The following is an 18,150-nucleotide window of genomic DNA, read 5'->3' as shown; positions in this document are numbered from 1 at the left end:
TTAGAATCACTGAGGAGCAAAGAATTATGGAGGCTGGGATATAAAGAAAGGATTTTTCTTCGTATGCGAAGTATAGAGAGTTTTATATCCTCTCTATCAATTGCTAAGTGCTTGATGTTTGATGAGGAGTGATGCAAGATGAAATATAATAAATACAGTTTCTGAATGACTTTTAGTATGTATATGAGGAACATTTTAGACAGTAGTTGTTTCATTGAGCATTTACGTACTCATACATTATATACATATATGTATATTTTTTAAAGGTGAGAAAATTTAGCCAGATCAAGAATACTGACGGAAGCTATTTTTAGTTGCCCATTAAAAATTTTCCAGTAGATCTTTTGGAAATACCTAACATCTGGCTTGACCCCAGTGTATTTTCAGAAACTTGTTAACCATTGGTTAAGTTTGTCTTGGTTTGGAAAGCATACTACAATCATTGTACATATGGTCAGATTCTTTATTTAGAAAGCCAAGTTACTAGCCTACATCTTTCTCATATCTGGCAGCATTTTTCTTAGTATTAAAAGGCTAGTGATGAAGCCTAACATTTTTAATAAAAGCATAGTCTCTTTTTTACTTTTAGGATTCCTGTGTCAAAATAAAGTATTTTTAGAGAATAGAATGTAATTCATATTTTCAGCAGAATTTTAAAATTTAACTACATGCTTTCTTTTTTATTTTTGGCAAGTGACAAAGATCCATTTTAAACTCATCCTGCCTCGTGGTATAATGTGATGTGGTATGATAGAAACCCCATGATAACTCAGCACATTTTTTTATAAGTTCATTCTTCACTTTATTTTCCTACAATCATCTGATCACAGTATTGAGATGTGAGCCACTTTAGTGTTCTGCCCCTGCATTCAGCCACCACCTTTATTTTATAAACTGCTTTATTGAGGTATAATTTTTATACCATAAAATTCACCCACTTAAGTGTACCAATTTTATGGTACACCAGTGTTTGTAACTTTGCACAGTTGTGTAACAACCACCATAGTTTATCACCCCATTGCCATCATCCAACAAGGATTTCTTGCATTTATAATTTAGCATATTTGATACAGACTCTTTCCTCCTCTCTGATCCTATACTGCTTTGTAAACAACTCTGTGGAGGCGTAGAGTATTTTATAAAAAATGTGTTACCCAATATTTTGTGTATCTCTTTCCCCTAGTGGATGGTGAACCCCTCGAGGGGTCTTAATCATCATGATATCAGCACTGCCTAGCACACACTGCCTGGCAACTTAGAGCTCCTTTTCATCACTACTCAGCTGGCCCTGATGCCCAGGGATACCAGTTCCCAAGCATTGCTTCCTGGAGGAGAGCAGGGATATGGTAACATCTAGCTTCTAGGCTGTTCGTAAGGTCAGGAAATTAAGTTACAGGGATCATGGTAATGGTTGCCAGTACATGGTGGAGTTTGGGACCTGATTTATATCCCCTACCCTTCTGTAATGTTCTGGCTAGAGGAGTGTATACACAGAGCAGAGTGATGAGTGAAATGAAGTCAAGCCTCTGCTCTGTAATGCAAAGTGCAAGACACTCGTAGAAAGTTATATTGAGAATGTGATTGGGACCTAAATGGCCACCAGGCCTGCTGAGCCTGCCAGCCTAACCGTATTACAGGCTGTGCAATCAGAACTAAAGGAGCAGAGCTGAGCTCTGCCCCACTGGGTTTGCCACACAGTAAGGCAAAAGGGATAGAGTGCTTTGCCTGATGCTAATGAAGTAGTGGGGGCAAGTGTCAAGTTTCCCTTTTGAGACACTCAAAGGTGGGTCAGTGGGGCTAATTAGTTCTGCTTCCTAAATAGGAAAGAACAGGGGAAATAGGAAATTTTTTCCTAAATAGGAAAAAATAGGGGTTTATTCTGCCATCTTCCCTCCAGTCTTACTAATGTGTTAGTCCATTCTCATGCTGCTATAAAGAACTGCCCAAGACTGGGTAATTTATAAAGGAAAGAGGTTTAATTGACTCACAGTTCCACAGAGGTGGGAAGGCCTCAGGAAACTTACAGTCATGGCAGAAGGGGATGCAAACATGTCCTTCTTCACATGGTCGCAGGAAGGAGAAGAATGAGAGCCGAGTTGAAGGGGAAGGGCCTTATAAAATCCTCAGATCTCATGAGAACTTAATATCACGAGAATAGCCTGGGAGAAACTGCCCCCATGATTCAGTTACCTCCCACTGGCCCCTCCCATGACACATGGGGATTACAGGAACTACAATTAAAGATGAGATTTGGGTGACATGCCAAACCATGTCAGTTAACAATGTATGCAGTTTTGTTGCTGTGGAGGGTTTGCATGGTAAAACTTGGGGAAAGCTCTATTTCATAGGGGAGAGGCTTTTTTGCAGCATTTAGCCTAAACTTAATCAGCATAGGTTTCCATTTAGGGTCAATGCTATAGAGACACACGGGATCTCTTGATCTTTTCTTGTGGTTATTTATTGGTCTATATCAACAGAGTTCTACAGTCATGGAATACTAGAACTAGAATGGATTCAAGACTACAGTCTGCTTCTGAGAGCTGTTTTTTGAAAGTGAATCGGGATTCCAGAGACCTCTCTACTCATCCTGGGCTTCCACTCCATGGACAGGCTTTGCATGGCTTGTATTTACTGACTTAGAGCAAGCTTCAAATTTTACATATGAGGAGGCTGAGATCTAGAGAGATGCTGCAGCTTATTCAGGATCACAGTGAAGTTTATGGAAGAGCAAGTACTGAGACACAGTTGTCCCAGTTTTTCTTCTCTAGGGCACACTCCCATCTGCAAAAGTGATAAAATTAATCTGAAGCTATGGTGAGGTAGTATCTAAGTATATCTGTTTCCTTTGGCTGCCATAACAAAATGCCACAAATGGGCTTAAAAAACACAGATTTATTGTCTCATGGTTCTTGATCACTGAGATCAAGGTGAAAATAGGGTTGGTTCCTACTGAAGACCATGAGAGGGAGTCTCCTCCATGCCTCTCTCCTCGCCTGTGGTAGATTCAGGGTCTTCCTTCTGTATGTGTGTATCTGTGTCCAGATGTCTCCCTTTAATAAGGACATCAGTATTGTTGGATAAGGGCCCACTCTAATGACCTCATTGTAATTTAATCATCTTATTTCCAAACAAGGTCATGTTCATACGTGCTGAAAGTTAGTACTTTAATTTCTCTTATGGGGACTGAATTAAACCCATAACACTAAGACTAGAGCAATAAAAGGGAAATGGGGCACAATGGTGGACTAGGAAGCTCCAGGCCCTTGTTTTCTTAGGGAAACATTCCATAAACAAGTAAGGCTATCTGAAATAACTTCAAATGTGCTGTGAAAACCAAAGATGTACAGCAACCAGGCAAACTCTGAATTAAAAAAAAAAAAAAAATTTAAAACAGTAGGAAATTTCAAAACAATGTTACTTGTCCTTGCCCAACTCCCTCCACAGCATGGTATAGCATAGTCCTAAAGAAGCAGCACAATTACTTACTCCCTCTCTTGGGATGCAAGGAAGAGAGTGGGACTTGATTACAATATTCTGGCCTGTCTGTGGACTGCCCACGTGACTGGTTTCTATTTTGCCTAAAGTAGGGATCTAAGAGGGGATGGTGGCATAGTTTGGATCTCAGACTGGCATAAGCCACAGAAGGCAGTGGTCGATGCCATGGCACCTGATGCTGTACTTTCCCTATTGTATGTTCTTGGAACCTTTCCCAGAAATCCAGTTGACCCTAGCTACTTGGGATTTTTTCTTGCCTTTCTGTTTTTAATACCAATATCATGCTGTTTTGATTATAGTAGCTTTATATTTTGCAGTCAAAAAGTGATGCCTCCAGCCTTGATTTTTTGCTCAAGATTGCTTTGGCTGTTTGGAGTAGTTTCTCGTTTCCTACAAATTTTAGTATTTTTTTTCTATCCCTATAAAAAAAGATATTGGAATTTGGTTAATTAGGTATATTTTAACAATATTAATTCTTCCAGTTCATTAACATGGGATTTTTTTTACATTTATTTGTGTCTTTTTCAATGTTTTATGGTTTTCAGTGTACAGTTCTTGACCTCCTTGCTTAAATTTATTCCTACTTTTTTTTGTTTTAATGCTTTTGGAAGTGGGATTGTTTTCTTAATTCTTTGAGTAGTTAGGGTACAAAAATGCTACTCATTTTAGTGTGTCGATTTTATAATCTAAAACTTTACTGACTTTAGCAGTTCTAACAGTTGTTGGGGAGGGGTAGTTTTTACGGTTTTTCTATATATAAGATTATGCCAGCATCAGAGACAGTTTCACTTCCTTTTTTTTTTCCTTGCCTAATTGTTCTGTCTGAAACTTCCGAAACTATGTTGAACAAAAGTGGTGAGACTGGGCATTCTTGTCTTGTTTTTGGTCTTAGAGGAGAAACATTCCATCTTTGACTGTTTAGTATGGTGTTAGCTGTGGGCTGTAACAGTACTGTTTTGTTTTTTTGTTTTTTTGTGTTTTTTTTTGGTACAGAGTCTTGCTCTGTCACCCAGGCTGGAGTGCAGTGGTGCAGTCTCGGCTCACTGCAACCTCCACCTCCTGGGTTCAAGCAATTCTCCCGCCTCAGCCTCCCAAGTAGCTGGGATTACAGGCACCCGCCACCACACCCACCTAATATTTGTATTTTGAGTAGAGATGGAGTTTCACCATTTTGGCCAAGCTGGTCTTGAACTCCTGCCCTCGTGATCCACCCATTCAGACTATAACAAAGGAATATGTTTTCCACCTAAACCTTGTGATGAGAGTGAGAAAGAAAGAGCTGACCCATAACTTTGGAAACCAGTGTAAGACAAAAGAAATGTACACACTGTACTCTAGGAGATAAATTCGTTCCTCACATGGCTATAGGCTAGCAATATTGGAACTCTTTTATATGTTTACTAGGATTGAACAAATCAATATATTGCAGATCATGAGAGCCAGGTTTCTCACTGTTGAAGATGTACAGATAAGCAAGTGGGGGAAGGCTGGAATGAACCTTGTGCTGGCTTCAGTTTGGTGGTGTTAATATGAATTAATTAGGATAGATGGATGGATACACAAATATAGATGTGTGTATACATATAAGTATACTTATATATACAGTCATACATCACTTTATAACAGTCATATGTTCTGAGAACTGTGTCATCAGGTGAATTCATCATTGTGTGAACATCATGTGTACTATATGGCATAGCTTATTGCTCCTAGGCTATAATCCTGTATAGCTTCCTTACTGTGCAAATACTGTAGGCAGTTGTAACGCAGTGGTACTTGTATATCTAAACAGAAAATAAACAGTACCAAAAAAAATGAACAGTAACAAATATGGCATTAAAGATTTTTTTTGTAAATGGTAATCCTGTTTAGGGCGCTTTACCATGAATGGAGCTTGCAAAACAGGAAGTTGCTCTGACTGGTGAATGGATTTGAAAGCCTAGGACATTACTACACAGTACTGTAGACTTTATAAACACTGTAAGCTTAGGCTGCAGTAAATTTATTTTTAAAAACCTTTTCTTCAATTATAAATTAACTTTAGCATACTGTAACTTTTTTACTTCATAAACTTGTCATTTTAACTTTTTGACTTTTTGTAATAACAGCTTAAAACACATTATACAGCTGTACAAAAACATTTTCTTTATATCTTTATTTTATAAGTGTTTTCCTATTTTTGAAATTTTTGCCATTTTTACTTTTAAAAACTTTTTTTTGTTAAAAATTAGAACACATTGGATTTATAGGCTAAGAGTTCAAATAATAAAAATAATTAGAACACAAATACACACACTAGCTTAGGGTCACACGAGGTCAGGATCATCAGTATCACTGTCTTTCACCTCATATATTGTTCCACTGGAGGGTCTTTAGGGGCAATAACATGCATGAAGCTGTCATCTCCTATGATAACAAAGGCACCTTTTTTGTTTGTTTGTTTTTAAGTTTTGGGATACATGTGCAGAACCTGCAGGTTTGTTACATAGGTATACATGTGCTACGGTGGTTTGCCGCACCTATCAACCCATCATCTAGGTTTTAAGCCCGCATGCATTAGGTATTTTTCCTAATGCTCTCCCTCCCCTTGCCCTCCACTGCCCCAGTATTCCCCTCCCTGTGTCCAGATGTTCTCATTGTTCAACTTTCACTTATGAGTGAGAACATGTGGTGTTTGGTTTACTGTTCTTGTGTTAGTTTAATGAGAATGATGATTTCCAGCTTCATCCATGTGCCTGCAAAGGAAATGAACTCGTTCTTTTTTATTACTGCATAGTATTTCATAGTGTATATGTGCCACATTTTCTTTACCCAGTCTGTCATTGGTGGGCATTTGGGTAGATTCCAAGTCTTTGGTGTTGTAAATAGTGCAAAGTCTTCTTTTGGAACACCTCCTGAAAGACCTGCCTGAGGCTGTTTTACAGTGAACTTTTTTAAAATAAATAAGTGGGATACTCTAACGCTGAAAAGCATAGTATAGTAAATACTAGACAATGGGATTTTTTGGCTACATTATAATTTTACAGGAGCATATTGTATATTGTATGCTGTCCATCGTTGACCACACGTTGTTATATGATACTTGACTATATCTGCCTAGCTTTCTCTATTGAGAGGACCCCAAAGCAATGAGCACATCTAGCCCCTAGATTTGGTTTCTAAATACTCTTCTCCATTAAAAAGATCCAAGGCTCCTTGAAGAAGTGGTTGATTTCTGGGCCAGGACAAGGGAAATTTAAGATGAGCTTGGAGGCGTTTTGTGGTACCTGAAAGTAAAGAAGTACATTAGAAGATGAGGCGTGTTCACAGGATGTGGGAGCACACTTTATTATAACTCCCAATGGCCAAAGCTGGAAAAATTTAAGCAACAAATTAAATAACAATAGTATTTGTATTTGATTATAACCTAAAGAATAAAACAGATATCCTTGTGTCCATACTTACAGAAGAATTTCAATTAATGTAAAATATACGAGGGAACCATTAAAACACCATAAATAATAATTGTTACAAGATCCCCTAATTAATGTTAAAGTTAGTGGGTAAAGGAGAATCAGAATATTTGCATAGTTACAAGATATCTCCCCAAAAACATTTACAAAGTTAAATAGTAACTTTACTGTGGAGAAACTTGTGGGACACTACCTTACCCAAGTGATCATGATTAATTATAACCAGTAATAAAACTTGTATCCCCTGGACCTAATGCACTGAGAAAGGTGCATCACCTGTATGGAATCTTTCCCACAAAATGCATAACCTCTATCCAGTCATGAGAAAACATAAGAAAAACCTAAACTGAGGATGTTCTACAAGATAACTGACCAATACTCTTCAAAGTGTCACGGTCATAAAGGACAGGGAGAGACTGAGGAGCTGTTACAGACTGGATGATGCTGAAGAGACCTCAGAATGCGCTGTGTGGTCATGGATAGGATCCTAGAATAGAAAACGTAAACTAATGGATTCCAAATAAAGCCGAGTTTAATTCATTGTATTAAACTCATGTTAATTTTTTAGTTTTGAAATTTTTTGCTATAGTTACTAATATATAAGATGTTAACATTAGGAGAAGCTTGGCATAGGGGAATTCTGTCCTTCACAAATCTGAAATTCTTTCAAAATGTAAAACATCAATTTTTTCTCAGAGTCCAGTTTTATTTTCACATACCTCAAAATTACTGATAAAATACCAATAGAGAAAAAAAAAAAGGTTGTTTTTCTCTGATCACCATCATTATCAAACACTTCTGGTTTTGTGACATATTTAAAATATATTTTGGTTATTTGCAAACTATGAATCTGACAAAGATCTAATATTCAACTTCTATAAGGAACTTAAAGAATTCAACAAGCAAAGAACCAAATAACCTCACTAAAAAAGTGGGCAAAGGACGTGAACAGATTCTTCTCAGAAAAAGATACACAAATGGCCAACAAACATATGAAAAAATGCTCATCACTAATCATCAGAGAAATGTAAAACCACAGTGAGATACTATCACATACCAGTCATAATGGCTGTTATTTAAAAGGCAAAAAAAAAAAAAAGATGCCAGTGAGGCTGCAGAGAAAAGGGAACACTTAAACATCATTGGTGGGAATGTGAATTAGTTCAGCTACTATGGAAAGCAGTTTTTAAGTACCTTCTTAGGGTACGTAAAAAAGAACTACAATTCAACCCAGCAATCCCATTACTGGTTATATACCTAAAGAAAGATAAATCAAAGATAAATCACCAAAAAGACACATGCACTCATAGGTTTATTGCAGCCCTATTTACAATAGCAAAATCATAGCATTAACCTAGGTGCCCTTCGATGGTGAATTGGATAGAGAAAATGTGGTACATAATACACCATGGAATACTCTGCAGCCATAGAAAAAGAATGATATCTTGTCCTTTGCAGCAACATGGATGCAGTTGAAGACTATTATTCGAAGTGAATTAATACAGGAACAGAAAACCAAATACTACACCTTCTCAATTATACGTGGAATCTAAACACTGAGTACACATGGACATAAAGATGGGAACAATAGATGCCAAGGACTATTTTTATGGTGGTTGAGAAAGTAGCAGCTATCACATGCCAAAGCACTGTGCGTGGCACCACCATTCTAATCCATAGTAGCTTTGTCTGGGGTCTTAATATTAGGGACTAGCATGGTTGTTTGGGAGATGTTGTTTACTATTGTCCATTGGGCTCACTCTAACACTTTTGCTGTTTTCCGTACACCTAGTTCTATGCTAGTTCCTGTAGAAATACGTAAGTCAACATCATGATTCCTGCCAATAAACTCCCATTTGTTTGAAAGAAGAGAAACATGAAAGCGTTGTAAAGGGTGAAAAGACCGGTGACTTTAGAGATTTTGTGATCATATCTTCACTGTCTCTTCATCACTAAATCTGTGGCCTTGTATATTTATTTAAACTCACTGAATCTATTTCCTTATCTGTAATAGAGGATATTAATATCAGTCTTACAAGATATTTCCATGAGCATAACACCTGGCACGTAGAATACATTTAACAAATCGTGCCTGTCATTACCATGGTGGTGGTTGTAAAAAGTGATAGACCTGCTGGGCGCGGCGGCTCACGCCTGTAATCCCAGCACTTTGGGAGGCCGAGGCGGGCGGATCACGAGGTCAGAAGATCAAGACCATCCTGGCTAACACAGTGAAACCCCGTCTGTACTACAAAATACAAAAAAAAAAACTAGCTGGGCGAAGTGGCGGGCGCCTGTAGTCCCAGCTACTCGGAAGGCTGAGGCAGGAGAATGGCGTAAACCCGGGAGGCGGAGCTTGCAGTGAGCTGAGATCGCGCCGCTGCGCTGCAGCCTGGGCGACAGAGCGAGCCTCCTTCTCAAAAAAAAAAAAAAAAAAAAAAAAAAAAAGTGATAGACCATTGGAATACAACGTAGTTTTTTACAGTAAGTAACTTTTTTCTTTGAACATTATGGTACGTGTTTGACTCAGTCTTTGTGCTTTCTCCCTTTTAGAGATGATGAAGAGAAAAAGAAGTCTCCTTCAGAAAGTACTGAGGAGAAAGCTAATGGAACACATCCAAAGACCATCAGTCGTATTGGAAGTACTACTAACCCATTTTTGGACATTCCTCATGATCCAAATGCTGCTGTGTACAAAAGTGGATTCTTGGCTCGGAAGATTCATGCAGATATGGATGGAAAGAAGAGTAAGTATCATGTGTTGTCATTTTCTGTTTCATTTATTTCATCTTTATGCTCAAAGTGAATTTATCTGAAAGTCAAGGATGAAAAAAATCATGTTTATCTATTAGACATATTCTTGAAATTTGATATAGCCTCTAACCCTAAATTAAAAATCCAATGTGGCACCTGCTCTTCTCTAAACAGAATTATAGAACTTTAGAAATGGCAAACTTCTTACAATTTATTCATTCTCTGTCCTTTCATTTATTTAGTCATGGTTTCAACAAATAATACTGACTACCTGCTGTGCCAGGCACCAGAAATACAGTGGTGAGCAAGAGGGACAAGGTTTCTGTCTTCATGAAGTTTACATTTCTGGTGGTTGAGGAAAGATTGAATTTGCAATGCATAGAAAAATTAATGGTGTATGGTCCCAGAGACAAGGGATGGAGGGAGGGAATTCGTATCCAGTGCATATGTGGAATGACTGGCCTTTGAGAAGGTGGACAGGTGAGATGTAGGAGAGCATAGTATAATTAGCTTTGGGAAATTGAAGGAGCCCAATTGGATGGCTTCTGATATCTCTATGAAGTATGAGGCATGATTATCTTGATAAATGATGGTGTTTGGAATTTGATAGGAATGGAGCATGCTTATATAGTTAGAATAATCTTTGCAGAGTGACAGCAATTTTATATACTTGAACAGAGTAAGATAAGGTGACATGTTTGCTCAGAATTATCTTTGGGGTGAAAAGATGGATAGTACCACTGTTTCTATCTGTGGCTGGATCCTTTTTCTTAATGTGTTAGCATATTCTATTAGCTTACAGTCGAGAGAAACATTGCAGTGGAGTGGCTTTGACATGGACTTAGCAATGCTGAACAAATTTCTTAATGTTCCCAAGTTCTTTAAGACTACATCCACCATATTTTCTGGGCACCTTATATACTGGATTATTAGACTACTTAATTTTATCTCACAACATCATGTCAGAGTTCATACAGGTGTAAGTGACAGCAAGTCAATCTATCTTAGAAAAAGGGCACACCTGAAGATGGATTGTCACCCGGACGTACTCTCCACTTCTATCTCTGCGTGATTTTTTTGTGTCAGCACTATTCTTTGGAATTAGGTCTTTTATACATGGTTATTAGCAGCGCTATAGATCGTGTGTTTAATTTTGACACCAAAGAGGATTCTTCTTCTTCCTTAACTTCTAATGTAGTCTGGTCTAGTACAGGATTCTGACTTGCATCACTAAGAGGATGGAATATTATGATTGTCAGCCCCCACTCACATGCAATGGCAAGAGGAATGAGATACTGGTCTCACAGAATAGGAATTCTTGGCACACAAAGCAGTAGATATCCATTTCTTTCTTTCCAGTGTGCACACACACCCTTCTTCATACATTGAATAATGCATTTGCCAAACATTGCAGTTTTCCTTTTACAACCACAAATATACCATTTCTCTGTAACATGCCTGTCCAGCTGCAGCTTCTGTCTCCAAGGCTAAGATTTGTTGATTGTGTTCATTCCCCTCAGTCGGGTATGGATGGCACTTAAATCTATAGGCTAAGTGAAAAATTTGAAAATCCAGTTGTCCCTTAATATCTGTAGAGGATTGATTCCAGGGCCTCTCACAGGTACCAAAATCCAAGGACACTCAAGTCCCTGATGTAAAATGGCATAGTATTTGCATGTAACTGATGCATATCCTCCCATATACTTTAAACTATCTCTGGATTACTTATAATATCTAATACTGTGTAAATAGTTGTTATGTTGTATTCTTTGGGGAATAATGACAAGGAAGAAAGTCTGTACATATTCCATACAGACACAGTTTTGGAGGGAATATTTTCCATCCACTGTTGGTTGAATCCACAGATGCGGAACCCACAGATATGGAGAGTTGACTGTATCTGACATACCTCACATAAAGTACTAGAGAAAAAGAAAGAATAATTTCAATTCAAGAAAAGACAAAAAGGGGAGGTATAACAACTGTCACTTATTTAGAGTGTTTACTACATGCTACTAGACAGAGATAGCAAAGTTAACCCATGTGAGCATCTTTTCATTGACTCATTTCCTAGCAATGGATTGACTTAATTGGTTAGTTTATTCCAAAGTCCCCAGATTCTACTGATTAAATTTTCCTTGTCCACTGTTTTCCTGGACCGAGTGGCCCAGAAAACCTCCTCTATTGGAGGATTCTCCTGGTGGAAGCTCTTCTCCCTCAGCAGCCTAGTACATATGAATATAGATACAGAACCTGAGGATTGCTTAGCAGTTGAGACATCACAGACACCTTGTACCAGACCAGAAGTTTTCCTGCCAGTATATCTCCTTTGAAGCCTTAGTTAACTGTCTTGAGAATTTCTGGTTGGTCAAGTCAGTTGTAAGTGTCATGGGGCTTTTGTCTTTGTAGCAAGTTAAGAAGTTCTTCCTGTTTTCGAAAGGAACCTGCCTCAGCTTGTTTCTATCTCTATTCGTGCCTGAGAACAAAAGGGAAAATGTATGGATGGGTTAAGACGTGCCCATCTCCAGGCTTCTTTCCTGTCAATTGCTTTATCACTGGAGGACTTTTAACCTGTTTTTCATGGGGCTATCAGGAGGAGCCTGGAAGTTTCAGCTGACTTTAATTCCTCAGGCTCTTCCTGGATATCCCCATTTCAATTTCCCATGGTTTCCAGATCACATTAATGTTAGCAGATAATTCAGCCTTACAATACGGAATGTGCATGACTTCTGATAGTTTACAGAAACTAAAATTCACCAATTTAGAGTATATAGTTTGAGTTTTGAAAAATGTATGTGGTTATATAACCATCAACACAATTAAGATAAATAACATTTCCTTTACCCAAAATAGTTTAATTATACTTTTTGCAGTAATCCTTCTCCTCTTACTCCCATCCTATGACAATTACGACAATTATCTGTCTTTGGGTCCTATACTTTTACCTTTTCTAAAATTGCATTACATGGAATCATAGGACTGCTTTGTGTCTGGCTTCATTCACTTAGTGTTATTCTTTGCAGATTCGTGTATAGTGTTAGGTGTTGTGTGAATTAATAATTAATAGTTTCTCTCTTCTTATTGCTTAATAAGTATTCCATTATTTGGATATTCCATAGTGTATTGATTTACCAGCTGAGCATTTGGGTTGTTTCCAATTTTGAGCTATTATAAATAAAACCCCTGTGGACATTCACATATAAGTTTTTGCATGTACATATGATTTCATCTTTTTAGAAGTTACCTAGGAGGAGAAGAGTAAGATTGCTGCACCATGTGCTAAATGTATCTTTATAAGAAATTTCTAAAGTTTCTATGTCATTTTGCATCCCTTATACCTATATATATATATTATGTCTTCCTGATGATTTGTCACCTTTGTCATGAAGTGACGTTCCACATCCCTGGTTATATTCCTTATTTTGGAGTCTACTTTGTCTAACATTAATATAGCCACTTTAGTTTCCTTTTAGTTTTTACATGCTATACACATTTTGTTTCTATCTTTTTATTGTTAATTTATAACTGTGTCTCTAAAATTGCTTTCTGTTATATGGAATATTGGTGGGCCTTGCTTTTTATTCTAAATCACATATCTGTCTTTTAATTAGAGTATTTATACCATTTACATTAGTAGTAGTTATTGGTATAGTTGACTTTAAATCTGCCATCTTACTGTTGGTTTCTTATTTATTCCATCTGTTATTTTCCTTTCTTGTGTAGGATTATTTTTTGTGTGTGGTTCTGTTTTTTGTCACTGTTGACCTATTTGCTATACTTCTTTAATTATTTTAGTATTTGCTGCAAGGTTTACAGTATACATCTTTAACCTGTCACAGCTCACCTTCAAATTGTACTGCTTCATTTATAGTTTGAGACCCTTATATCAGGTTAATTCCCCTTATCTCTTCCTAGCCTTTGTGATGTTGTCCTGTATTTTAATTCTATGTTCTAAAACTTAAAGTAGTTCATTGTTAATATTTTTGCTCTAAAGAGAAACCTTTTTTTACTTTTACCCCCACATACCTGCTGTCAGGAATTTTTCTCGTGTTTTATCAGAGTGAAAATATCTTTATTTTCACCTTAATTTTAGGAATTTATATTTACTGGGTATAGAATTCTTTGGCAAGTTGCTTTTCCTTTCAATACTTAAAGATGATGTTTCATTTTTCCCTGCCCTGCAGGATTTCACACAAAAAAGTCTGCTATCATCCTTATCTTTATTCCTCTGTATCCAAGATGGCTTTTTCTGCTACTACGAATGCTTTCAAGGTTTTTCTATCTCTGGTTTTCATTGATTTTATTATGTGATGTCTTAGTGTGATTTTCTTTATGTTTTCCTTATTTGGTGTTTGTTGGGGTTCTCGCCTTCATAGGTTCGTATTTTTTTCAGCCATTATTTCTTAAAGTACCGACTCCTGTTATGGGATTTGGTTTCTCTATGATACTCAATGCTATCCCAAGGGTTTACTGAAGCTTTTTCCAATATTTTTAACTCTTTGTCCTTTCAGTACTCTATTTGGATAATTTCTATTCTTCATTTACTTCATTTTTCATTTCATAAACAGCATGTTTATCTTTGAAGTTCAACATGGGTCTATTTTATATCTTACATTTCTCTCCTTACCAGGTTGTTGTCTTTCTTCATGTCCTTGAATATATTTATTCTGTTTATAATTGCTTTTTTAAGGTTCTTCTCTTTGATTCCCTTCCTTTCTGTCATTTCTGGAACTGTTGCATAATTTTTTTTTTTCCTTTTTCTTTGCTTTCCTTGTGATTTTTATTCAAGTGCCAGACATTGTGAATTTTCCATCTTTCGGGTGCTACTTTTAGTTGTATTCATTTAAAAAAAAAAAAGAATTGAATTTTCTCCTGGTGTGCAGGTAAGTAACTTGTAGATTAACTGAATTCTTTAGAGGCGTACCTTTACCCTTTGTTCTGGTGGATGCAGAGCAGTCTTTATTCTGGGACTTGTTTATTTCCATTAATAAGGCATTCTTTTTTTTTTTTTTTTTTTTTTTTTTTTTTTGAGACGGAGTCTCGCTCTGTCGCCCAGGCTGGAGTGCAGTGGCGCGATCTCGGCTCACTGCAAGCTCCGCCTCCCGGGTTCACGCCATTCTCCTGCCTCAGCCTCCCGAGTAGCTGGGACTACAGGCGCCCGCCACTGCGCCCGGCTAATTTTTTTCTATTTTTTAGTAGAGACGGGGTTTCACCATGGTCTCGATCTCCTGACCTTGTGATCCGCCCGCCTCGGCCTCCCAAAGTGCTGGGATTACAGGCGTGAGCCACCGCGCCCGGCTTAATAAGGCATTCTTATTCTTCTTCATCCTCTTTCCAATGCGCCATATATTACAAAGTCTGTCCACTCTGGCTTAAGAAAACATAAACTCTTCTTATCCCTGTGTGAACTCTTGAAATTGTTCATCCCACAACTTTATTTTCCCCATGCCTTGAGTTGTTTCCTTTCACTTGTGCTAAGATTGATGCTACAGCCAAGATCAGAGTATCCTCTGCAGGTCTTCAGAGCTATCTGTTTTTGTAATTCTCCCCTCTCTTTTATGCGGCTCTACAAATTCTAGCCCTCTCAACATCACTGAACTCCTTTCTTATCTCCTCAACTCAGCATGACTTGCAGGCTCTGTTTAGGTACCCTCTTCCACTATTGGAAGTGAGACGCTTTCTCTAAGCAGCAAGCCAGTCTTAACTCATTTGTTTCTTTCTCTTCAGAATTATAATCCAGTGTTTTCTGTTTTGAAATTTCTAAAAACTTTTGTTTTATATACATACATAGACTTTTTAAAGTTATTATAGTAGGGCAGTTTCTATAGCAGTTACTGTTTCATGGGCATAAGCAGAACTAAGCTGATTTATGATCCCTTTTGTTAAAAAATGTCTTTCCAGTTGCTTCCTGCTTTAAGACCTAGTATTTACTGAACTACGAAATTAATAAGGAATTCTAAGCATTCAAGTAAAAACAAACTGTTTAGTTATATATTTGGAGATGTAGAAAAGCTTTTGTTTCCTTCCCATCTAATCCTCTCCCCCGACAACCTCATTTGTTGAATTTTCAGTCATGTCTAATTGAACAGGTTTATCTAAATGTTTGGCTGCTGCTCCTTCTTGGGAACCTACTAGAATGCCTCAATTGTTTCTGAATGTTTCTGCCTTCTTCTTTTGAGAGATGGTCACTATAAACAAATTAGAAAAATGTTTTATAGTAAGGACTTATATAATGTGCTATGAAACATATCACTTTTTATTTACATTACATAGGAAAAGAAATGAAAGTAACAGTGTAGCTTTCCTGGAATAGGAGCTTCAAATAATTCTGAGAATCTTACATGCTGCTTTTTGGACACAAAAAGTAGTACTTATTTTCTAAATACTTATTTTGATTAAGCATGTTCACTATAGCTAGAGCTATATTACGTTTTTACATGTATGTAAACATGGCCAGGTGCTCTGATGACAAATATTACAAAAAGTGTTTTATAAGTGAAGATTTGAATCAAAGCTGTATGGAAAGGTTATTTTCTCTTACATGCTGATAAACTTGTCTCAAATGGACCATTTATTTCACTCAAGATTTGGTGTCTTTTTTTTAATCAACTTTAAAGATTCAGTTTGTCAGACTTCATCCTTATTTTTAAACCTTGGAGGTTTTCTTCATTTTTTTGCCTTTTAAAGTTATGCTCAGTTCAGAAATTCTGCCTCCAGGAGACAAATTGTAGTACCTCTCTGAGAAGTATATGTTTTTACCAAGACCTATTAAATCTGACATTAAGGGAAAGCTTTGAAACGCCAAATTTGGAAAACAAAATGCATCTTCTGAGTTTTATCAGATAGAATAAAAAACAATATTCAGTATAAGCTTCTAGTTTACTCAATCTGATGTAACATACTTGTGGAAATCAAGAAACTGGAAACAACGTAACCAAAATATAAATGATATACATGATAATAATAGTGATAATTCAATGATTGCTAAATATTAGAGCTTTATCCTAAGCATTTAATGCATTAATGCATTTAATCTTGGTCCTACAAAGCAGATATTTTTCTTATCCCCGTTTTATAAAGACCCTGATCTTAAGCATCTTAACCAAGGATGTAGCAAAGAATAACAGTGTATCTGGTGGAACAAAAATCTGATTATACCAAACTAATAGTAGCATATTGTTAAAAGCAATTCCGATGAGAACATATGTTTACAAAATGTTTAAATTCTGCATTTTTTGTGTGGTTGGGACAGTCTGTCGCTGTGTAGCATGTACTTAGATAACTAGAGGTCTCAAGCTAGGGACCGTGAAGCCTGAATATTTGTTTTACTTGGCCAACACAGTGCTGTTTAAACATTAAATTGCATGGATATAGGCATTTTCTGGTTGACCATAGTTTTCACAGCTCCCTGTAGCCTTATACCAAACCTCCTCCTACATTAATTAAGGGGGAGAAGTACATAAGGGCCATGATGACATTTTCCCAGATAACAATACACAGATAGGATGATGGGTTGGAAAAGAGAACCCAGAAGCAGCTGTCTCCAGTGCTTATAAAAATTTGGTGGATGATATATAAAGTACATCAGAAAATTGGAAGCAAAAATGCTTCCATAATTTACATTGAGAAGTGTGTGTGTGTATGTATTCCCCACCTCAGTTCTAACACAAAAACCAGTTTCACGCAGATTAAAGATAAAAATTTGAGAAACAAGGTTCTCAGATTTTTAGAAGAACATGTGGGACAATAACTTTATGCCCTTTAGGTAGAAAGTGGATTCTTAAGATTTACAAAAGCAGCTGGGTACAGTGGCTCATAGCTGTAATCCCAATACTTTGGGAATCCAAGACAGGAGGATCACTTGAGCCCAGGAATTCAAGACCAGCCTGGGCAACATAACAAGACCTCGTCTCTACATAACTATATGCATCCATATATACATACATATTCTCAAAAACAGTAGAAGAAAATATTGATACTTAAAATTACACCAAAAGTAATGACTTTATATTAAAATTGTATTTAAAAACAAAAGGCAATTCATGGATTAAGAGAAGATACTTGTAGCATATTACTAATAAAGGATTAGGATTCTTGGTAATATTTATAAAGAAATTTTAGTTAGAAAAAAGACAACTTAGTAGAAAAATGGGCAAAATTGAATAGGCCATGCTCCGAAAACGAAACTCAGAAGATCAATACATTTATGAAGACATTTTCAACCTTATTGATAATCAAGGATATTCATTAAACATACAGTGAAATGTCATTTCACATGTTACCTTGACCAAAATTAAAAATACCAAATGTTGGCAAGGATTTGGAGCAATGGGCCTGTTCTACACTGCGAAAGTATTAGTGGTATCATTTGTACTTTGGAAAGCAGTTGGCAATAATAAAGTTGGAAATGTTTATTCTTATATCTCAGTTAATTAGTTATAAGTATGTA

At 36.8% G+C, this 18,150-nt stretch overlaps 1 protein-coding gene across 7 annotated transcripts in view; it reads left to right on the top strand.

The window, feature by feature from the left end:
* PSD3 (pleckstrin and Sec7 domain containing 3) overlaps positions 1 to 18,150 on the top strand; it is a 555,746-nt gene that overhangs the window by 445,350 nt on the left and 92,246 nt on the right. For all 7 annotated transcript variants that reach the window (XM_007961788.3, XM_007961789.3, XM_007961791.3 and 4 more), the window contains one exon: positions 9,501 to 9,694. In XM_007961788.3, coding sequence (XP_007959979.2) covers positions 9,501 to 9,694 — 194 coding nt within the window. The remainder of the gene's footprint in view (positions 1 to 9,500; positions 9,695 to 18,150) is intronic.

Source organism: Chlorocebus sabaeus, chromosome 8, assembly GCF_047675955.1.
Source record: "Chlorocebus sabaeus isolate Y175 chromosome 8, mChlSab1.0.hap1, whole genome shotgun sequence".
NCBI lineage: Eukaryota > Metazoa > Chordata > Mammalia > Primates > Cercopithecidae > Chlorocebus > Chlorocebus sabaeus.
The sequence above is the reverse complement of the archived record's forward strand: the minus strand, read 5'-3'. Positions and strand labels throughout refer to the sequence as shown.